This window comes from Protopterus annectens, chromosome 8.part0, assembly GCF_019279795.1.
Source record: "Protopterus annectens isolate FY-2018-M chromosome 8.part0, PAN1.0, whole genome shotgun sequence".
In the NCBI taxonomy this organism is placed as follows: domain Eukaryota; kingdom Metazoa; phylum Chordata; order Ceratodontiformes; family Protopteridae; genus Protopterus; species Protopterus annectens.
This window is the reverse complement of record NC_056741.1, coordinates 851,931,274-851,950,610: the sequence shown is the minus strand read 5'-3', so window position 1 is coordinate 851,950,610 and position 19,337 is coordinate 851,931,274. Positions and strand designations below refer to the sequence as shown.

The following is a 19,337-nucleotide window of genomic DNA, read 5'->3' as shown; positions in this document are numbered from 1 at the left end:
GCCCCTGACACTATAACTGGGACGATCATAGATGTAAGTAGTCTGGATAGGAGAACGGGAAATATGGAGCAATTCATCATCACATACACTGCTGTAGTCTGCTGAGGATTTTTGTTATGCCCTAGTTGGGCTGGACTGGTTGATTTCATGAGTATTATTACAAGAGAGTATATTAGCTTCTAACCCCATCTATACAGAATTCAATGGCTGTCTGCTATGTGGTTACAGCACTACCACTAGCAGCACCCTCTTTGGATCCCCCAGCAACTGCATGCATGACAAAAATGATGTAGCCTTATGTGCTAATTCAGAGCTTGTAGTAAGCATGATGTCAACATACACAACACCGACACCTCTCAAGGTAATCAGGTGTTTGTGTGTGTGCATATATATATATATATATATATATATATATATATATATATATATATATATATATATATATATATATATGTGTGTGTGTGTGTGTGTGTGTGTGTGTGTGTGTGTGTGTGTGTGTGTGTGTGTGTGTGTGTGTGTGTGTGTGTGTGTGTGTGTGTGTGTGTGTGTGTGTGTGTGTGTGTGTGTGTGTGTGTGTGTGTGTGTGTGTGTGTGTGTGTGTGTGTGTGTGTGTGTGTGTATATATATATATATATATATATATATATATATATATATGTGTGTGTGTGTGTGTGTGTGTGTGTGTGTGTGTGTGTGTGTGTGTGTGTGTATCTGTGTGTGTGTGTATCTGTGTGTGTGTGTATATATATATATATATATATATATATATATATATGTGTGTGTGTGTGTGTGTGTGTGTGTGTGTGTGTGTGTGTGTGTGTGTGTGTGTGTGTGTATGTGAGTGATTGTATCTGTGTGTATGAGTAAGGGGTTGGGGTCACAGTGTGAACAATACAAACTGTACTTGACAGGTGTATGCTTGTGTTGAAAATAGAAAGTTTCAGTTTTGTTGTCATGGAACCATAGAAATTAAAAAGATATGCTAATGAAGTTGTACTTTAATTACTACTGTATCAGGAAAGACACATCTCAGTTCAGCATCTCACCTGTACAGCAACAGCTCAGTCTGTCTTTCTGAGGGATACAGAGCTAAAAGACCCGTGTCTGTGACACAGACATCCAGGATTTGAGCAGGGCTCTGGGTGCTGGAAGAGATTAGTGGAAGGAGAATGGGAGTGAGCAGCCAACACTGGCTTGCTCATACGATCATAGGAATTGCAAGGTAATGAAGCCAGGAGACCATTTATGCCTTGCTGACACTCACCCACATAGTACACCTTCTGCTTTAAACAGAGCGGAACAGGTCAGGATCAGGATAAATTTGCTGGTGCCTATCCAATCACCAGGGTTGGTTTTGAAAGATGTTAGGGCTTCACATGTAAGATGAGTTTATTCCAGCAATAAAGTAAAAGACAAATAATAAATCTGTCCCTCCATTGTGTTTTGTTTATATGTTGGTAGATGTTTAAGTCTTAAGAGATGGTATTTGCAGAGCTGTTGGGCTTATAAAGATGCAAAAGGTGCGAAAGGGTTGGGTCCTTAAGGCACTGAAATGCATGCTATAGATAACTATGTGCAAGACTGCAGGAGACATAGTACATAGACATTGTTATAAGACTGTCTTGGTATCCTGGGGTCTTTAGGCCAGTAAGCTTTTTAGTCTTAAACCTCTAAGGCATTTCTAGCTGAGTATGTATCTGAGCAAGTATATATCAAAGAGGGCATTGTACTCAGTCATTGGTCTAATTAAAACTGAATATACAGAGATAATTTGAACACTTTGGTTCTAGATGATTTTCACTGTTTAAGTGACACCCTGAACCCCATGTGCAAAAAATGGGAAAAGGAGTTGTGGATGGGTGGCTAGATAGATAGACAGATAGATAAAGAGATAATACCATCTTTTCACTTGGATAACTTTAGTTATTATTTGTGCTAATTAGATGTATTTTTTGCTAGCCTCATGGAACAGAGGGATAAAGCCCTTATTGTGTCCCAGGTGACCTGTGTTTGACTAGTGACACAGTAGTTGGTGGAACCAGGTAGCAGAGTTAATGGGAGTAAAGTGGTTGTGGGTGGCTCATTCATCCTGGGGGTGGCAGGCTGCCTAGGCTCATTGCAGTAAGAGCATTAAGAGCCTGACAAACTCCATACTACAAGTGGTATACCACTTGGTCAGCAGGTTGTGTACTCATACTTGGAAGTGAGCGTGCACCTCCTGTAGAGAGCAATTGCAAAGCTTTCAAGGCTGCTGCAGGATAGTAAGGGGTTAGACACCTTCCTTGGCAGCAGGTTGATGCTGCACCTGCATACTTGTTCTCCTCACCTGCATCAGACTTGGGTTGGGTTGAGCCTGGGGTAGACTAAGGTGGGGCCTGTGGACCCATTGAATAAGTAGAGGAGCTTGTGGCAGCTGACAGTCATCACAGGAAAAGGATTTTTTCTTACTACTGATGCAACATGATGGTCGAAATAGAGGGAATAGTCAAAGTGCCAAGATCTCTGATTGTCGTATCAGTTTGGAGTGAGGTGTTGGCAATGTTATATGTTAAGGACAGAAGTGTTACACTTTTTTGTAGTTAGTTTTACCCTTTTTAGTACACCATTAGTATTAGGTTTAGTTCTTGTTGTAAGGCCACAATATCAAGGGATGATTTAACATTTTCACCCAGCTTGTAGTTATCAGCAGATTTCATTAGCCATAAGCCAGGGTTAGTTGTTTTGAAGATTGGGGTCACATTATGAACAATACAAACAACAGTTAGCAGATGTATTCTTGGCAAAGGGAGGTAGTCCAGTGTGCTGTAATGCTGATGCCTGTTGGAGAGCTTGGCATGCAGCACACACCACAGACAGGAACATGTGCTCAGCTATGCCAAGATGTGCTCATGTAACAGAATTCACTGTGTATGTTTATACACAAACACACATTTATATATATATATATATATATATATATATATATATATATATATATATATATATATATGGATCTATGTTGATCCATCAAACTCACTTGCGTGAAAGTGCATTTTAACGAAAATGCACTTTTGCAAAAAAAAAAAAACGCCAAAAAACTAAAAAAAAAAAAAACATTACTCACATTTATGGAGGGGGCAAGCCCCCCTGCACCCCGGCTGTGCCCCCCACACACACCCTACTTTAATGTTCTCACTCTGAGATCGCACTATAGTAGGGGAAAAAGGAATATTCCCTTATCCCTGCTGTACTGCGATCTAAGCAACAGTTTGCTTAGTTGTACAATCAACAGTACAGTTGATGTACAACTAAATCTACATGCAAACAATTGTTTGCTTAGTCACCTTTCAGTGAAAGCGCATTTTTGACAAAATGTACTTTCACGGAAGTGAGTTTGATCATGTACATTTCAATGAAACGTACTTTCGATCATAAGACCAGGACCCAGATATATATATATATATATATATATATATATATATATATATATATATATATATATATATATATATATATATATATATATATATATTCAAGTGTGCATGCACATACAACTCCCCCCACACACACACATATTCGGAGTTAGTATTTAATGAAAGTTAAGAGTCCCTACATAATTATGATTCCAGACCACTTTAGTATCTCTGATGTAATGTATTGTCAAGGCTACCAGAATGTCATGGAGCCCTTTCACTCTTTCGTGTCATGAAACTGAACTGGTACTTTACTGGTAAAGTCTGACCAAAACAACAATACTTTGAAGCTATTAAGGAGTACCAGCTTTTGTTAGACAAAGGCCTAAGTTTGGGGTATTTTATTAAGGATGTGGAAAATAAGTTTGGAGTGGAAACTGCTCCATGCCAGTTTTATACTGCCTACCCAAAACACACAAAGGTTTAACTAACATTAGTAGCCAACCTATAGTGTCTGCACAGAGGTATTTTTTGAAGAATATAAGTGTGATGTTACATGAACATCTTAAGAAATATGTTATGAGTACAGCCTCTTATATCAGGGACAGCCACGACTTCTTGAACAAAATAGAGGGTACATTTTGGAATATGGACATGTTTTGGCTCTGTTTGGATGTCAAAAATCTGTATACTAACATTAAGCATGAAATAGGGATTCAGGCCTTGTTCCATTTTTGGGGGGAGACTCTCCCATGTCTCATTTTTTGATAGATTTAGTTATGTTTTGTTTAAAAAATGTTTTTTTATGTTTAATGGAGACATTTTTCAGCAATTACAGGGCACTGCCATGGGGGCAGCTTTCACCCCCATGTATGCCAATTTGGTCTTGGTTAAACTTGAAGATGACTTTGTTTATAGACATGATTTTTTTAGATCAAAAGTTATTTTATATTTTAGATTTATTGATGATCTTATTTTTTATGTCAAGGAAGCCAGACAGAGGACCTTGGGTTTGTTAATGACCTACAATTTAATACTATGGACTTAAGCTTTGATGGTATACAGCTTAGTCCACAAGTGACTTTTTTAGATATAAGCTTAGATGGATTTACAACTAGTCTCCATAGGAAATTTGAACATAGAAATGTATTTTTAATTGGGAACAGTTGTCACCCCAAACCTTTGGTCAGGGTGCTGCCTTATAATGAATTTTTACGAATTCATAAGCTATGCAGCCTTGATATGAGCTTTGACTTAGAGATAACTGAAGCAGAAGAAATGTTTATTAAAAGAGGCCATGATGCTCAGCTGCTGGTCAGGGAAGCTAAACAAAAAATGATGGACATGAGGTATTCTGTTAACCCTCAGGGAGATTCTCATTATGCCCGTGCTAATAGAAAATATAATGTTTGTATTGGTGGAAATAAATCCACCAGTACAACTGTGAATAATGGAGAACAGAAGAAAGTTTTCTTAGTGACAACTTGTAATGTTATAACTGAGGAAATAGTTAGAAATGCACATAGCTTGTGGCCTATGCTCCTAAGGGATAACATTTTGAACTCTATACTACCTGATTTTGTAAGTATTGCATATAAAAGAGCTAGGAATGTGTCTAATATTCTGGTACATAACCAATTTACTTACCAGATGTTAATGTTAGTCAGAGTTTGAGCATAAATAAAGGCACTGTTCCATGTGATGGTTGTTCCATCTGTCAATATGTAGTAAGCTCTTTTCCTTACATTAATGGCATCAAGTTTACAGCTAGGCAAGAATATAGTTGTAACACGGAGGGGTTAGTATATGTGCTGAGATGTGGATGTAAGAAGTTTTACGTAGGGGAAACTTATAGGAGTTTTAGGGTCCGGTTGCAGGAACATATTTGGGACATAAAAAATAAAAAATTAGAGAGTCCCCTTGGGAGTCATTTTTGACAGCACACAACTCTAACCCTGATTCCCTTAAGGGTTGTGTCTTGGAAAAATTGCAAGTTGGCATAGGTGAATGTGTGTCTTTAAAAAACAAACTCTTAAAAAAAGAAACTATTGATTTTAAAGTATGGTACTTTGGAGCCTCAGGGACTCAACAAAGAATGTAATTGGAAGTATGTGATTTGAATTGTATGCTTAATTGATTGTTTTGTGAAATATGCTGTATTTAAGCAAACAGTGTTTTGTAGTGTTTTTACCATTGGAAGTGTTTCATTAAATTCACATGCTTCTTGGATCAGTGGTCTTGGTGGTATTTTATTATTTTATTTTTTTTTGTTTTTTTAAGTTGTATTTGCTATAATGCTGATGCCTACTGGAGAGCTTGGCATGCAGCACACACCACATACAGGAACATGTGCTCAGCTATGCCAAGATGTGTTCATGTGACAGATTTCACTGTGTATGTTTATACACAAACACACATTTCAATTATATATATATATATATATATATATATATATATATATATGGATCTATGTTGATCCATTGAACTCACTTTCGCGAAAGTGCATTTTATCAAAAATGCACTTTTGCAAAAAAAAAAACACGCTAAAAAAATAAAAAAAAAAACACTGCTCATGTTTAGCACCCCCCACACCCCTCTACTTTAATATTCTCACTCTGAGATCGCACTACAGTAGGGAAAAGGGAATATTCCCTTATCCTCGCTGTCCTGCGATCTAAGCAACAGTTTGCTTAGTTGTACAATCAACAGTACAGTTGATGTACAAATAAATCTACATGCAAACAATTGTTTGCTTAGTCACCTTTCAGTGAAAGTGCATTTAAAACAAAATGCACTTTCACTAAAGTGAGTTTGATCATGTATGTTTCAATGAAAAGTACTTTCAATCATAAGACCAAGACCAATATATATATATATATATATATATATATATATATATATATATATATATATATATATATATATATATACACACACACACACACACACACACATATTTGGAATTAGTATTTAATGAAAGTTAAGAGTCCCTGCAAAATTATGATACCAGTCCACTTTAGTATCTCTGATGTAATGTACTACCAAGGCTACCAGAATGTCATGGAGCCTTTTCACTCTTTCGTGTCATGAAACTGAACTGCTACAGCATACCTTTTCCACATACATTTTTTTACGCTATCATTACTAACCCTCTTTTTCTGTCCATTCCCTTTACTTTTTGATAAACAGCTGTCTTGTACTCTGAATTTTGCCTTTCAAATACTTATAGATATATCTAACAGTGCCCCTTTACTGGTGAAGTCTGACCAAAACAACATTGTCTCTATGGCAAAAAGTGTCATTCTGTCTTGCCAGTGATCTGCTTCTATTCACAGAGTACAATAAATGTGCACTATTTCTGTAGAAATAGGCCATCATCTCTGCATGGTTCTTTATCTCCATTTTGCCTCCTTCAGTTAAGCTACTGTTGGAAGCTGCCAGCTAAGTTACAAACTATAATCTCTTCATCTACATTACATCCATTTTACTCTCCACTGGCCTGCCCACTTCAGTTTCTATACCTTGAGTCATTATGCAGGTAATAGCATAGGACTAGTGGTATAACCGTACATGCCATGGCACATTACTACTAATACCATGTAAAATGTTAAAATACATGGTAATCTTTGAAAAATAATCTTCTAAATCATTATACTGAATTAATTCTGTAGCTTACAAATTGCTAAGGGTGTCCAATGTAAAAGGAAAAAGCAGTTTAAGGGAAAACTCATCGCCTACCTTCCTAAAGGCCATTATTAATCCAAACATGGTGAAACTGACATAGAATGATAGGTGTCTTGAGTTCAAGTATCACATAAGGGCTAATATTTTCCTTTCATATTTCCATGAGTCAAAAGCATTCACTAAGCAGATGGCTTTCCCTGTGTGTTTATGTGTGTGTGTGTGTGTGTGTGTGTGTGTGTGTGTGTGTGTGTGTGTGTGTGTGTGTGTGTGTGTGTGTGTGTGTGTGTGTGTGTGTGTGTGTGTGTGTGTGTGTGTGTGTGTGTGTGTGTGTGTGTGCGCATTTCTAATCAATCCTGTCATATGTTTTTACCTACCTCTAAGTAAACAACCCAGGGCATCACCAGTGTGGCAACAAGCAGGTCTGCTACAGCAAGGCTAACAATGAGGTAGTTGGTAGTTGTCTGGAGAGCCTTCTCCCGTGAGACTGCCATGCACACCAGCACATTCCCAAAGACAATAACAAAAATAAGTAAAGTCAGCAGCATAGCATAGAAATTGTATGGATGCCTGCGCTCCAGGTCTGTCCCATTCCCCCACCATGATATATTTCGGCTGTGGCTTTCATTCAAGCTTCCAAATGTACTGGTGACCATTTTGAAAATGGCTGCTTCTCCTGCCAGCTACCTGAAAAAGAAATGAAAAATAAATTAAATTATTTACCATAGTTAATCTTGATTAGCACTAGCAACAAAACTGCAAAATTTTACATTCACTGTCAAGATCCACACTCAAGCACAGGCATTATAATTTTGGAAATATGATTTGGTTTCATCCCATAACATGCTATGCTGACTAAGACAGTGAGGATACAACTCTACATCACAGCCTGATTTCATTAGGTTGTATTTATAGCAGAATGTGCTATGTGATAAGCTAGTGGTACGTCTGAGATAATCATTTTTCTCAACCCCATATAAAACCTGGACATCCAGAAGTCCACATACTGTTTTTTCTTCTCATTAAGAAAATGCTACATTGGCTGCATCTTCTGTTGGTAAGTTATGGTGTTCCTTCATGCATTGTATCATGTAGACACCAATGAGGGAAAATTGGGTCCCACGTTATGCTGCTTGATTTTCCAGCATTCCTGAAATGAGCTTGATTTTTCAGTTAACACTTTATTAAAATATGCATCATAAAGTTTAAACATCTACATAGTCAGAAGTAGCAACATTTTCGCATGGGTCTGCCCATGGTATGAGTGCTTAAGTCAGAAGGGATAACAGAAACTTATCAAAGTATGTATACCTCCTTTTCCTGTTCTCCCCATAGCTTAATATGTAAGAATCAGATGGCCTCAAATGTTGCTATTATTAGTAATTCTAACTCCAGATAAATTATAGAGCTTGTGCAGAAGTTTGGTGCCTTATGCCATGAACTAACGACTCCATTTGGAATGTTCTCATATTACGTTTAAATTAAATATCTTATTGTTGCTATACAAACATACATTTGAAATAATAAAAAAAAAACTGCAAAAAATATGAAACTGAAAACTGTTTATTAAAAACAATTACAGCTTTCATCCTGAATTTAACAGAACATCTTCAGGATGAACTAAACTGAGATTTCCAACGCATATAAAATTCTCAGTGCAACCTTTCATGTGTCTAATAGAAATGCTTTCTTAAAGGAAAAATATCAAAAGAAATATAACTGTTAAAAAAGCAACAAAACATGAAACAATTGAACTCATATGTAAAAAAGTAATTATATAAGAATACATAATATAATATTTAAAAGGTGTTTTAAAACAAATAGTGTCTTATTATAAACATTTTCGAGCATAGTTCTGTGAGACAGGGAGATTTATGCAAATATGTTCACTGAGACCAGAAGGCTTGCAGCAAAGAGAAACAGTTGCCAATATAATTCCCTGCACTGCAAAAGACTTTCAAAATCATCCCCTCTGATGTCTCTCTGTGCCTGTTCTAGTATACAAAAAAAACATATCTTAAAATAAGGGCACTTCACACTGTGCTTAAATAAAGCATTATTTTAATTGTATTTTTATTTTTGATAACATACATGTGCTCGTAAATATGACTTGAAAGTTTGTTTTCTCTCTGACATGTAAATGTTTGCTTGTGAGATATGTGGCTGCTTGTACCTATTGTTTTGATTAAGTGAATCTTTTATTGATGAAAGCGCTTAACCTGGTAATAAAGAGTGTGTTTTCCATTTGCCCTGTTAGTGCATTTTTTGGTATTAGTGTTCGACTATACATCAGTTTTGCCACTCATTTGTTTTTTTCGAGATATGTAGCAACATATACAAATCTGTAGAGTTACAAGAAAAATAACTATTTGCTGTGTAACTCCTATTCTGCTGTTCAGAAAAGACCGATAGCTTCATATACAAGAAACTACGGGAAGTACACCGTTTGCAGCTGAAAGTGCATTTTGGTTTATTAGTCACACTGCTTTCAGCCATACAGTCTCCTGTCTCAAGCATGTTTTTCAAACATAAACCTTTTTTATTTATAGATAATAGATTAGGGTCTAAACTAACAGCTATCTCCTTGTTGCCCAGAACAATCTTCCAGTTTTCTAGAACAATCTTGTTTGCACTGTTTACATCATTTGAACTCATCAAAACAAAAGAAAAAAAAACAAAAAAATTATCCTTGTTTCCCATCTTTCCTGACCTAGAGTAGTCCAAATACAGGCTTTGCTGTATTCTGGACTTTTGGAAAGTTCCTGTGTTGCCCATTTCCTTTCTTGAATAAAGGGAGGCTTCTTTGTTCACCAGTGGCAGTGGAGAGCTTAGAGCAGCCTATCTATCCCTGGAGGAGTGTTCCCAGCACAATAATCTGGTAGTCTATTGGCTGTTTTGGGCCAATTTCTAGCTCTTTCAAGTCTCCCTGTATAAAACCCACTTTGGCGCGGATTTTGCGCTTGTTACTACTCAGCCAAGCTCCTCGTGGTCCTGCAGAGTGGTGCTAGCAGCAGAGAGGCTAAAAGAGCAACTGCTAACCTGATAAAAGTGTTTTTTTCCTGCTACTACCTGGGCGACTGTCCGATCTAGCTAAACTGCAAGTATTTCTGCTTCTTGAACTGTTTTAAACTGTTTAAAGTTGTTTTTGCACCTGCACTTTTAAAGTTTGTCCTGTTTGTTGCATTTACCTGTTGAGGCTACACACTCAAGTGTACTAGCCTGTGTTACATATTTATTGCATTTTCTGCTGTTTGTTGCAAAAAAGAAAAAAAAAATATCCTTGTTTCCCATCTTTCCTGACCTAGAGTAGTCCAAATACAGGCTTTGCTGTATTCTGGACTTTTGGAAAGTTCCTGTGTTGCCCATTTCCTTTCTTGGATAAAGGGAGGCTTCTTTGTTCACCAGTGGCAGTGGAGAGCTTAGAGCAGCCTATCTATCCCTGGAGGAGTGTTCCCAGCACAAGAATCTGGTAGTCTATTGGCCGTTTTGGGCCAGTTTCTAGCTCTTTCAAATCCCCCTGTATAAAACCCACTTTGGCGTGGTTTTTGCGCTTGTTACTACTCAGCCAAGCTCCTCGTGGTCCTGCAGAGTGGTGCTAGCAGCAGAGAGGCTAAAAGCATGACTGTTAACCTGATAAAAGTGTTTTTTTCCTGCTACTGCCTGGGCGACTGTCCAATCTAGCTAAACTGCAAGTATTTCTGCTTCTTGAACTGTTTTAAACTGTTTAAAGTTGTTTTTGCTCCTGCACTTTTAAATTTTGTCCTGTTTGTTGCATTTACCTGTTGAGGCTACACACTCAAGTGTACTAGCCTGTGTTACATATTTATTGCATTTTCTGCTGTTTGTTGCAAAAAAAGAAAAAAAATTATCCTTGTTTCCCGTCTTTCCTGACCTAGACTAGTCCAAATGCAGGCTTTGCTGTATTCTGGACTTTTGGAAAGTTCCTGTGTTGCCCATTTCCTTTCTTGGATAAAGGGAGGCTTCTTTGTTCACCAGTGGCAGTGGGGAGCTTAGAGCAGCCTATCTATCCCTGGAGGAGTGTTTCCAGCACAAGAATCTGGTAGTCTATTGGCCGTTTTGGGCCAATTTCTAGCTCTTTCAAGTCCCCCTGTATAAAACCCACTTTGGCATGGCTTTGCGTGATTTTGCACATAGCGCAGCATCGGGCAGCTCTGCTTAATTGGGTTTAAACCATTCTCTGCTCCACAAAGTCTGCTCTTCACTATTTCCCTTAGAACTGATCTAGTTCTCATAATAAACACCCTATTCCTACTCTAAAGCCTGGCACTTGCTCACTAAAGCAATTATATAAGTCAGCACTAAAAAATTAAAAGCACTACACCCTCACAAACTCCCCTTGTGTACCTTGTTCCCCATTGGCCCTTTTTTCAATTATAAAGGAATTCCCAATACTATTCTAGCATGTCCAAAGGTCGGTTGTCAATCTCCTCTCCGGTCCAGCTGGTGAATCTGGGAATCTTGAGGCAATGTTACAACTGCCTCATGTACACAGACAACCCTCTCCTCCTCCCAACAAATTCCAACACATGTGAGAGATGCAACCATATAGCCAAACTGGAGGCTAAGCTCTCTCAACTCATTACTGGCATAACCAGTCAGGAGGAGAAGGAAACCACACTCACTACAATTCCAGTCTCACATAGACCTGCCACGATAGCAAACCAAACACATAAACACACAAAAACATACTCGGAGGTTCTAAATAAAAATCTGCCTAAGCAGCAGAGACCTCCAAAGCAGACACCCAAGCAACCGCTACCCCAAAACAAAACATATGCAACACATAGCTCACAAAGCCAGTGTGCCGAACAGTCACAGCCCTTAAGGCTAAACAACACACCTGATACACTTGTAATAGGTGACTCTATCGTCAGGCACACTGACGTCCCGCTCACCAGGCTGAACAAGGAGAAGGTCACGGTGAGCTGCCTGTCGGGCGCTAGGATCTGTCACATAACACAAGCACTCAGGTCACTCCAAGGCAAGTACAAATATGACTCAGTCATTGTCCATGCTGGTGTGAATGACCTGAGACGTACCTCCCTTGACTACATGAAAAGAGACATAGAGGAGCTCTCTGAGCATGTAGCCCAGGCCAGTATGACCCTGACCTTGAGTAGCATCTTACCCTCACCAAGAATGATGCCACAATATGAAGACAAGATGATCAATTTCAACAATTGGCTTAAGTATTGGTGTCTTTCAAAGGGGATCCAATGCCTGTCATCCTGGGATGACATGCTCGACAAGCCACGATGCTTCGCTAGGGACGGCTTGCACCTGTCACCCCTGGGCTTTTGGATATTGGCAAAGGCTCTTGCCACCCCATAGTGCCTTTTTAGGCAAGGCTCAAAAGACAAACCCACCTCCATAGGTATTACAAGGGATAAGAAACTAAGAGTAATGCTACTCAACGCCAGAAGTCTAAACTTCAAGATGCATGCACTCAAAACTCTCCTTAGCATGGAGAACATCGATATCTGTGCAGTAACAGAAACCTGGTTCAAGGCTCCTGAGAGCACCCCAGCACTACCAGGTTATACCTCACACCATGCTTTTCGGCTCCAAAACTTGGACCAAACCACAAAAGGAGGGGGAGTATCAATATTCGTCAAAGATACCCACACCTCCAGGTTGGTGGCACAGCATGAAGCATCAGAGACTATCCATGTGCAACTAACAGTGGGTAAAACTGCCTTCAAGTTTATAGCCTGCTACAGACCACCCTCCCAAACCCAGGAACTCCACTTGGCCTTCCTGAGAACACTGGAAAATATGAAGGCCTCTCCAAACACCATTATATTGGGTGACTTCAACTACCCAAACATAGACTGGGAGCATTACTCTAGCTCCAACACCCTAGCCCAAAGATTCCTAGAATTTCTAAACTCAAATGCTATGGAACAACTTGTTACCACTCCCACAAGAGGGGAAAATGCACTGGACCTGATCATCACCAACATGGAGGCTCTATGCTCCAGACCAGAAGTGTATCCCTCACTGGTAAGATCAGACCATAAACTAATCTCACTGGATATTCACATCCCGACCTCACCCCCTGCCCAGAAAACCACAGTGAAAAACTTCTTTAAAGCAAATTTCACACTCCTCAAAACTGAGGTGGAATCCTTCAAAGCCCCCGGGCCTGTGGAAAATACGGCCCAGACCGCAGAATCCTTTATAAACACATTCTATGAACACCTTCAGGAATGCATGGATCATGCGATCCCAAATAAAACCAAGACCCAATCCTCCAAAGGCAGACGTCCTGTCTGGTGGACCCCAGCCATAAACAAACTATACAATAGAAGGAGGAAGCTACTACCTGATAGATCAAAATCCCAAAAAGGGAAGACATCTCTGATCAGTATTAACAAAAAACTACGGGCACACATAAAATCATCTAAGGCCAGCTTCGAGAGAAAAATTGCACAGGACACTAAGGATAATCACAAGGTTTTCTTTAGTTATGTTAGGAACCTGGGTGGGAATTCCCAGAAATGCGCAGAATTAGTCCAAAATGACATAAAATACACTGAACCCACAGACATTGCCAACATCCCAGCTGACAGGTTCAGCGCAAACTCCCCCCCCACACCAAAAGGGCAAATATATATCCCAGCAGAGTGCTTCCCCCCTGATATCTCAGATGCTCAGGTAAGAACCACCCTCTCCAAAGCAAAAAACACAGCATCAATGGGACCAGACGGTGTCCTGGGCTGCATCCTACATGAACTCCAAGAAGAACTAAACCCAAACATAAAACTACTGTTCAATCTCAGCCTTACTACAGGATATGTACCCAAAGAGTGGCGTACAGCAACAGTGGTCCTTCCCCACAAAGGTGGTGCCTCAACGGATCCTGGAAACTATTGCCACATAAGCCTGACTAGCTTGGTCTGCAAAGCTATGGAAAGGATCATCATGGACCTCATAAATAAAGATATTGGGGACCTACAGACACTGGATCCTACCCAGTTCGGCTTTGTTAAGGGCAGATCCTGCCTCTTAAACCTGGTTGATTTCTTTGAAACAGTCACCAAGGCCATTGAAGAGGGGAAGGTGGTCCACACAGCCTACCTGGACCTCACAAAAGCCTTCGATACAATACCCCACTCGGGAATTATAGATAAGCTCACCAGCTTAAATATAAACCCCTATGTCACCAGATGGGTTGCAAACTGGCTCAAGGACAGAACCCAAATGGTTAGAATTGCTGGAGCCATGTCAGATTCCAAACCAGTTACAAGTGGCATCCTACAAGGCTTAGTCCTGGGACCTCTCTTGTTCGGTATATATTTCTTGGTGGTACAGGCCAACACGGAAGGACTGTGGCTGACCAAGTTCGCAGATGACTGCAAACTAGGTGCCATAATCAACTCTCCAGCCGACACAAGCATCCTACAAAAGGGCCTCATAGAAACAGACAACTGGTGCCAGAGCCATGGCCTCAAGCTAAATGCCAAAAAGTGTATAGTCATCCCCTTTGGCCAAAACAAAGTGCCCACAAATTACCACATAGGTGGTAATCCATTAAGTATGGAAGAAGTAATTAGGGACCTGGGGACCCAAGTTGATAGCAATCTCTCATTTGAAAACCACGTGGCCAAAGTGGTTAGAAAAACATTTTATATAGCCCACCTAATCATGAAGGGATTCACATCTAGATCAGGGGAGGTCATCGTGCCTCTTTACTCATCCCTCATCAGGCCCATAATTGAGTACAATGCCCCTTTTGGGATGTACCTTACCAGACACCTGCAGCAACTGGAAAGACCCCAAAAGTACCTCACCAAGAGGATCAAAGGGCTCAAACTGATGTCATATGCTGCCCGGTTAAAGAAACTCCAGCTCTACTCAGTGGCATACTGCCTGCTCAGAGGCGATCTGTGCCTGATGTATAAAGCCATGTCCAACCGGAATTAATGGACATGCTGCACCTCAGAAAATCCAAATCCCATCTAGCTATGCGCTCGAGAGACTTGAACCTCAGCACTGAAATAAATAGGACATGCTGGTGGGACAGATTCATAACCCAGAGGCTCCCTTCACTCTGGAATAAAATCCCAGTCCAGGTTAGGCAGAGTCCCTCATTGACTCTCTTCAAGAGGAATCTTGATGAGTGGATGGGAGATCGTAGGTTTACCCCGGGTATCACTTCTGTGTCACTGTTAGACAGAGGCACAGTATACTAACCTCGAAAAAGGGCATAGCAAAATTAATTTAAAATGGGTGGTGAAAGCCAAACACACTCTGGTTAGGCTTATAAATGCCCTAGGGCAGATAGCCTAGTATGAACCTATGAACCTATGAAAAGTGTGTCTAAAACCTGGAATGATGTCCATTTTATTTCATAGCCAGTTATTGAAATTTTATTTTAAAAGAGGAAATACTTAAATGTTCTTTGTTTAATGCCATCATTTATTTTATCACTTATTAGTGTCTTAACAAATTATTTATATAACTTCTGCCTAAGAACATTTATGTTTAAATCTCTATATCATGATTAAAATCATGTTTGTTAATAGCTGATCTTGAAGTTCTAATGGCTAGGGTCTTGACAGTATTTGTTTTCATACAAGTTGGATGGCCACAGTAAAAATACAGATGATCATTAACCCAAGTGCCCCTTCTGTAAATGCTTGATGAAAAATGTTTTGTAGCATTAGTATAATTCAGTGTAGTATCTGAAGAACATATGGACAAACCTGACACTGTACATTCCAGACTTGAATACTATTATTCAAGAAAGAAACAGGTGTGAAATTGTTTTTCAGATGCAGACCTCACAACAAATAAATAATCTATGCATTTTTATAAAATTTCACAAGACTAAATATTTCATTTAGATGCAAAAATGTGTTTCCCAATGCCCCTTGACCAGATTAGCAAAAGCCAGAACCATAGCAGTCCCCATTGCTACAACTAATTTGCAGTACTTATTATTAAAGACAAAGTAGTTATTTGATAAAACAATTTAAAAAGTATGCATATAACATGAATGTCATTGGCAGAACAAGCACTACCTTGAGCTAAATAAGAACTCGCCCATGCAGCCCTAGCTCATGGAGAGTGCTTGTGTTCAGGGAGTCAATATCTGTGGTGGCAAATAATCACTGGAATTCAAAAAGTCTTGCAGTAATACTATAAGTTTTGCAATAAGTCTACCCAGTTCAGAGACCACTCTGCTACATGGTTTTGCAAATGTGGCAATCGGAGGAGGGGGGACAGTTAATGCTAATGCTAATTAGTCATGTACTCTACTCTTGGAAATGGCAGCATTTCTGGATTAGCTTGGAAAAGTGATTCAGAAAATTCCAGTCAAGTTATTGTTTTCCAGGGAGGAAAACATTTACTGTGTCTTTAGAAATTGGTCACAGCTTTTATCACAACTCAGGTAAGTACAATGGAGACGTGTGTGTGTGTGTGTGTGTGTGTGTGTGTGTGTGTGTGTGTGTGTGTGTGTGTGTGTGTGTGTGTGTGTGTGTGTGTGTGCGCGCGCATGTGTGCATGCACATGTGTCTATATGGGCAAGAATGCAGCTGAATTTGTGTGTGTGTGTGTGTGTGTGTGTGTGTGTGTGTGTGTGTGTGTGTGTGTGTGTGTGTGTGTGTGTGTGTGTGTGTGTGTGTGTGTGTGTGTGTGTGTGTGCGCATGTGCACTGGAGGATGCCTGTACTACAGCAATGAGTGGGCTGGTTGAGAGAACACTAGCACTGTCAGTTCAGTTCAGAGACATGGTGATGCACATGAAATGATTCTCTGTACAGATTTACCACACCTCTGAATCAGATATTCTCTCGATTGCACTAATTGCCCACCCATGTTAACCAATTAGGGTGGACAGAGGCTATCTTTGTGAATCTTACCCCATATGTTCTCACCTTCAATATCTAAACCTGACATTTGTATATGTATAATTTCTAACAGTGTTTAATATAAGAAGGAAGTTCCTTCATCAACTTATTTAACTTGGCATCTAGAAGCAAAGCTAGTAGTCCTTTTTTGGATCACCTTGTATTCACTTGCAGGAACAATATCATGGAAAGAAGGCTTGTGCTAATATTTATGAATTTTTTTGGATGCCAAAACAAAAAACCCAGACATATATTTATTGATGAATTTTATATTGCTGTTTGCTTACTGCATATGTTGAAGTTTTCATCATGTGACAGATAAATAAGGTGCTTCTATATACAAACATTATTTCGCAATGTTCAGAACACTGGTACTGATTCACAAAAGATGCAGACCAGTTGTAGCTGTAAATGAAAACTATGAATCTGTTTGCATTTTTATTCTTGATATATGTAATTCCACTTGAAAAGCATAAATCATTTACAGCATCTGAGGTCTATAATTAGCACTGGCTATGAACATAATTAACATAAGTTATTTATTTATTATTGCTATTATACTTCTTTTTTATGCAGACACTGAAGCGTTATGAGCTCCTCTGACACAGAAGTTATTACTTCTGGATCAAAAGGCTTCCTGCTACGTGATCTGAAATACCCTAGGCCCATCTATAGGCTGGTTCAAAGCTACTTTATCAATTATTGATTACAGTATTACACATTAACATTTGCATAAGATTCATTTTTAAAACACTCACCGCCTGATATTTCTGAAAGGCAGGACAATGCCTCAGTTAAATGTCCAAAACAAAGTAAAAAACTGCAAATAAAAAAGCAGGAAATCAGAGTGATACCAAAAGTTGTTCAAACCATTGTATCACTATTGAAATGACTTGCTTTATGTGACTTTCATACTGTTCAAATTTTAATTGCTAGCTGTATTTCTGATGTAACCCCATTAACTGTGGCTGAAATGGGGCCCTTGGGGATCAGTTTATAACCACAGTTAAATAAGCAATTGAAATGGGTCTTTCAGGGTTCAGTTCATTACCACAGTTGACTAATAGACAAACAAAAATAAATAACTAAATAAGTAAATAAATAAAACGGAGTGTGATATGTGGCATTTTTTTGATTAAGTGCTTTCTGGTCTAGTGACCCAGTGATTGAGCAATCACCATTATGTGCTAAATTCAACTTCTTTAATAAGAGTGCCAACTTGTAGCACAGAAAAAAGGTGTCCAATCACACCACCACTGATCTGCGATCAGGAATAAAACCAGAACAATAATAGGGCATGTTAGGAAAAACAAAGGTAAATCAGAAAGTGGCACACTCTCTTTTCTCTTGAGGAGGGTTTGAATGCAGTCTCTGCCATACCCACTTTATTCTGTTGAGGGGATTTGGGTGCAGTCCCTGCCATGACCACTCTCTTTTCTCTTGGGAATGGGTTTCAGTGCAGTCCTTGCCATGACCATTATCTTTCTTCTTGAGGAGGGTTTGGGTGCAGTCTCTGCCAACCCCACTCTCTTTTCTGTTGAGGGAGTTTGGGTGCAGTCCCTGCAATGGCCACTCTCTTTTCTCTTGGGAGGGTTTGGGTGTAGTCCCTGCTATGACCACTCTCTTTTCTCTTGGGAAGGGTTTAGGTGCAGCTTTGCAGGGTGCCACAAATGTAAACCTCGTCTTGTTTAGGTGTATTAAGAGGGAACAAATGCAATGGCACCCTATATCTGCTGTGGCATCATTCTATGCACAACAACAGAGGATTTTGCTGGAAAAAACATACCCTAGAGAAAATTATGGGTGTCCTGAGGACCTCACCATACACAGAGCTAGACCTTTATAATGAGTTCATAGAAGTTGCTAAGCTAATAGATGAGGAAAATAGGAATGCTGGCATCAAAAGCATCATAAGTGTGATGTTGCCACCCCCCAAAAATGTGTGTGTGTGTGTGTGTGTGTGTGTGTGTGTGTGTGTGTGTGTGTGTGTGTGTGTGTGTGTGTGTGTGTGTGTGTGTGCGTGTGTGTGCATGTATGTGTGTGTATTTGTCTGTGTGTTTATGTGTATGTGTATATCTATACAGCTATGTTGCCATGCATGGGTCCATATAATTTTTTAAAGTTGCAGACCCTTGAACTGCAACTCAGTGAAAAGAAAAAAATAAACATTGAAAACTCATCATACCTCCTAATCACACTTCCAGGAGGCAACTATGAGTCCTTCAGTGAATGGGTGGGTCCATTTATTGCTTCCTTCTTGGAGATGATTAGCTGTGTTTAGTGGTTTAAGTTCATCAAGTTACAGAACTGATGACTTTCCTGAATTGTGACTCAAGGATCTCAGTGATATATATATATATATATATATATATATATATATATATATA

General features: G+C 39.3%; 1 protein-coding gene across 1 annotated transcript in view; it reads right to left on the bottom strand.

Annotated features, from left to right (window-relative positions):
- LOC122809108 (D(2) dopamine receptor A-like) overlaps nucleotides 1–19,337 on the bottom strand; it is a 1,564,287-nt gene that overhangs the window by 807,824 nt on the left and 737,126 nt on the right. The window contains exon 2 of the mRNA XM_044080350.1: nucleotides 7,451–7,760. Coding sequence (XP_043936285.1) covers nucleotides 7,451–7,729 — 279 coding nt within the window. The 5' untranslated portion in view covers nucleotides 7,730–7,760. The remainder of the gene's footprint in view (nucleotides 1–7,450; nucleotides 7,761–19,337) is intronic.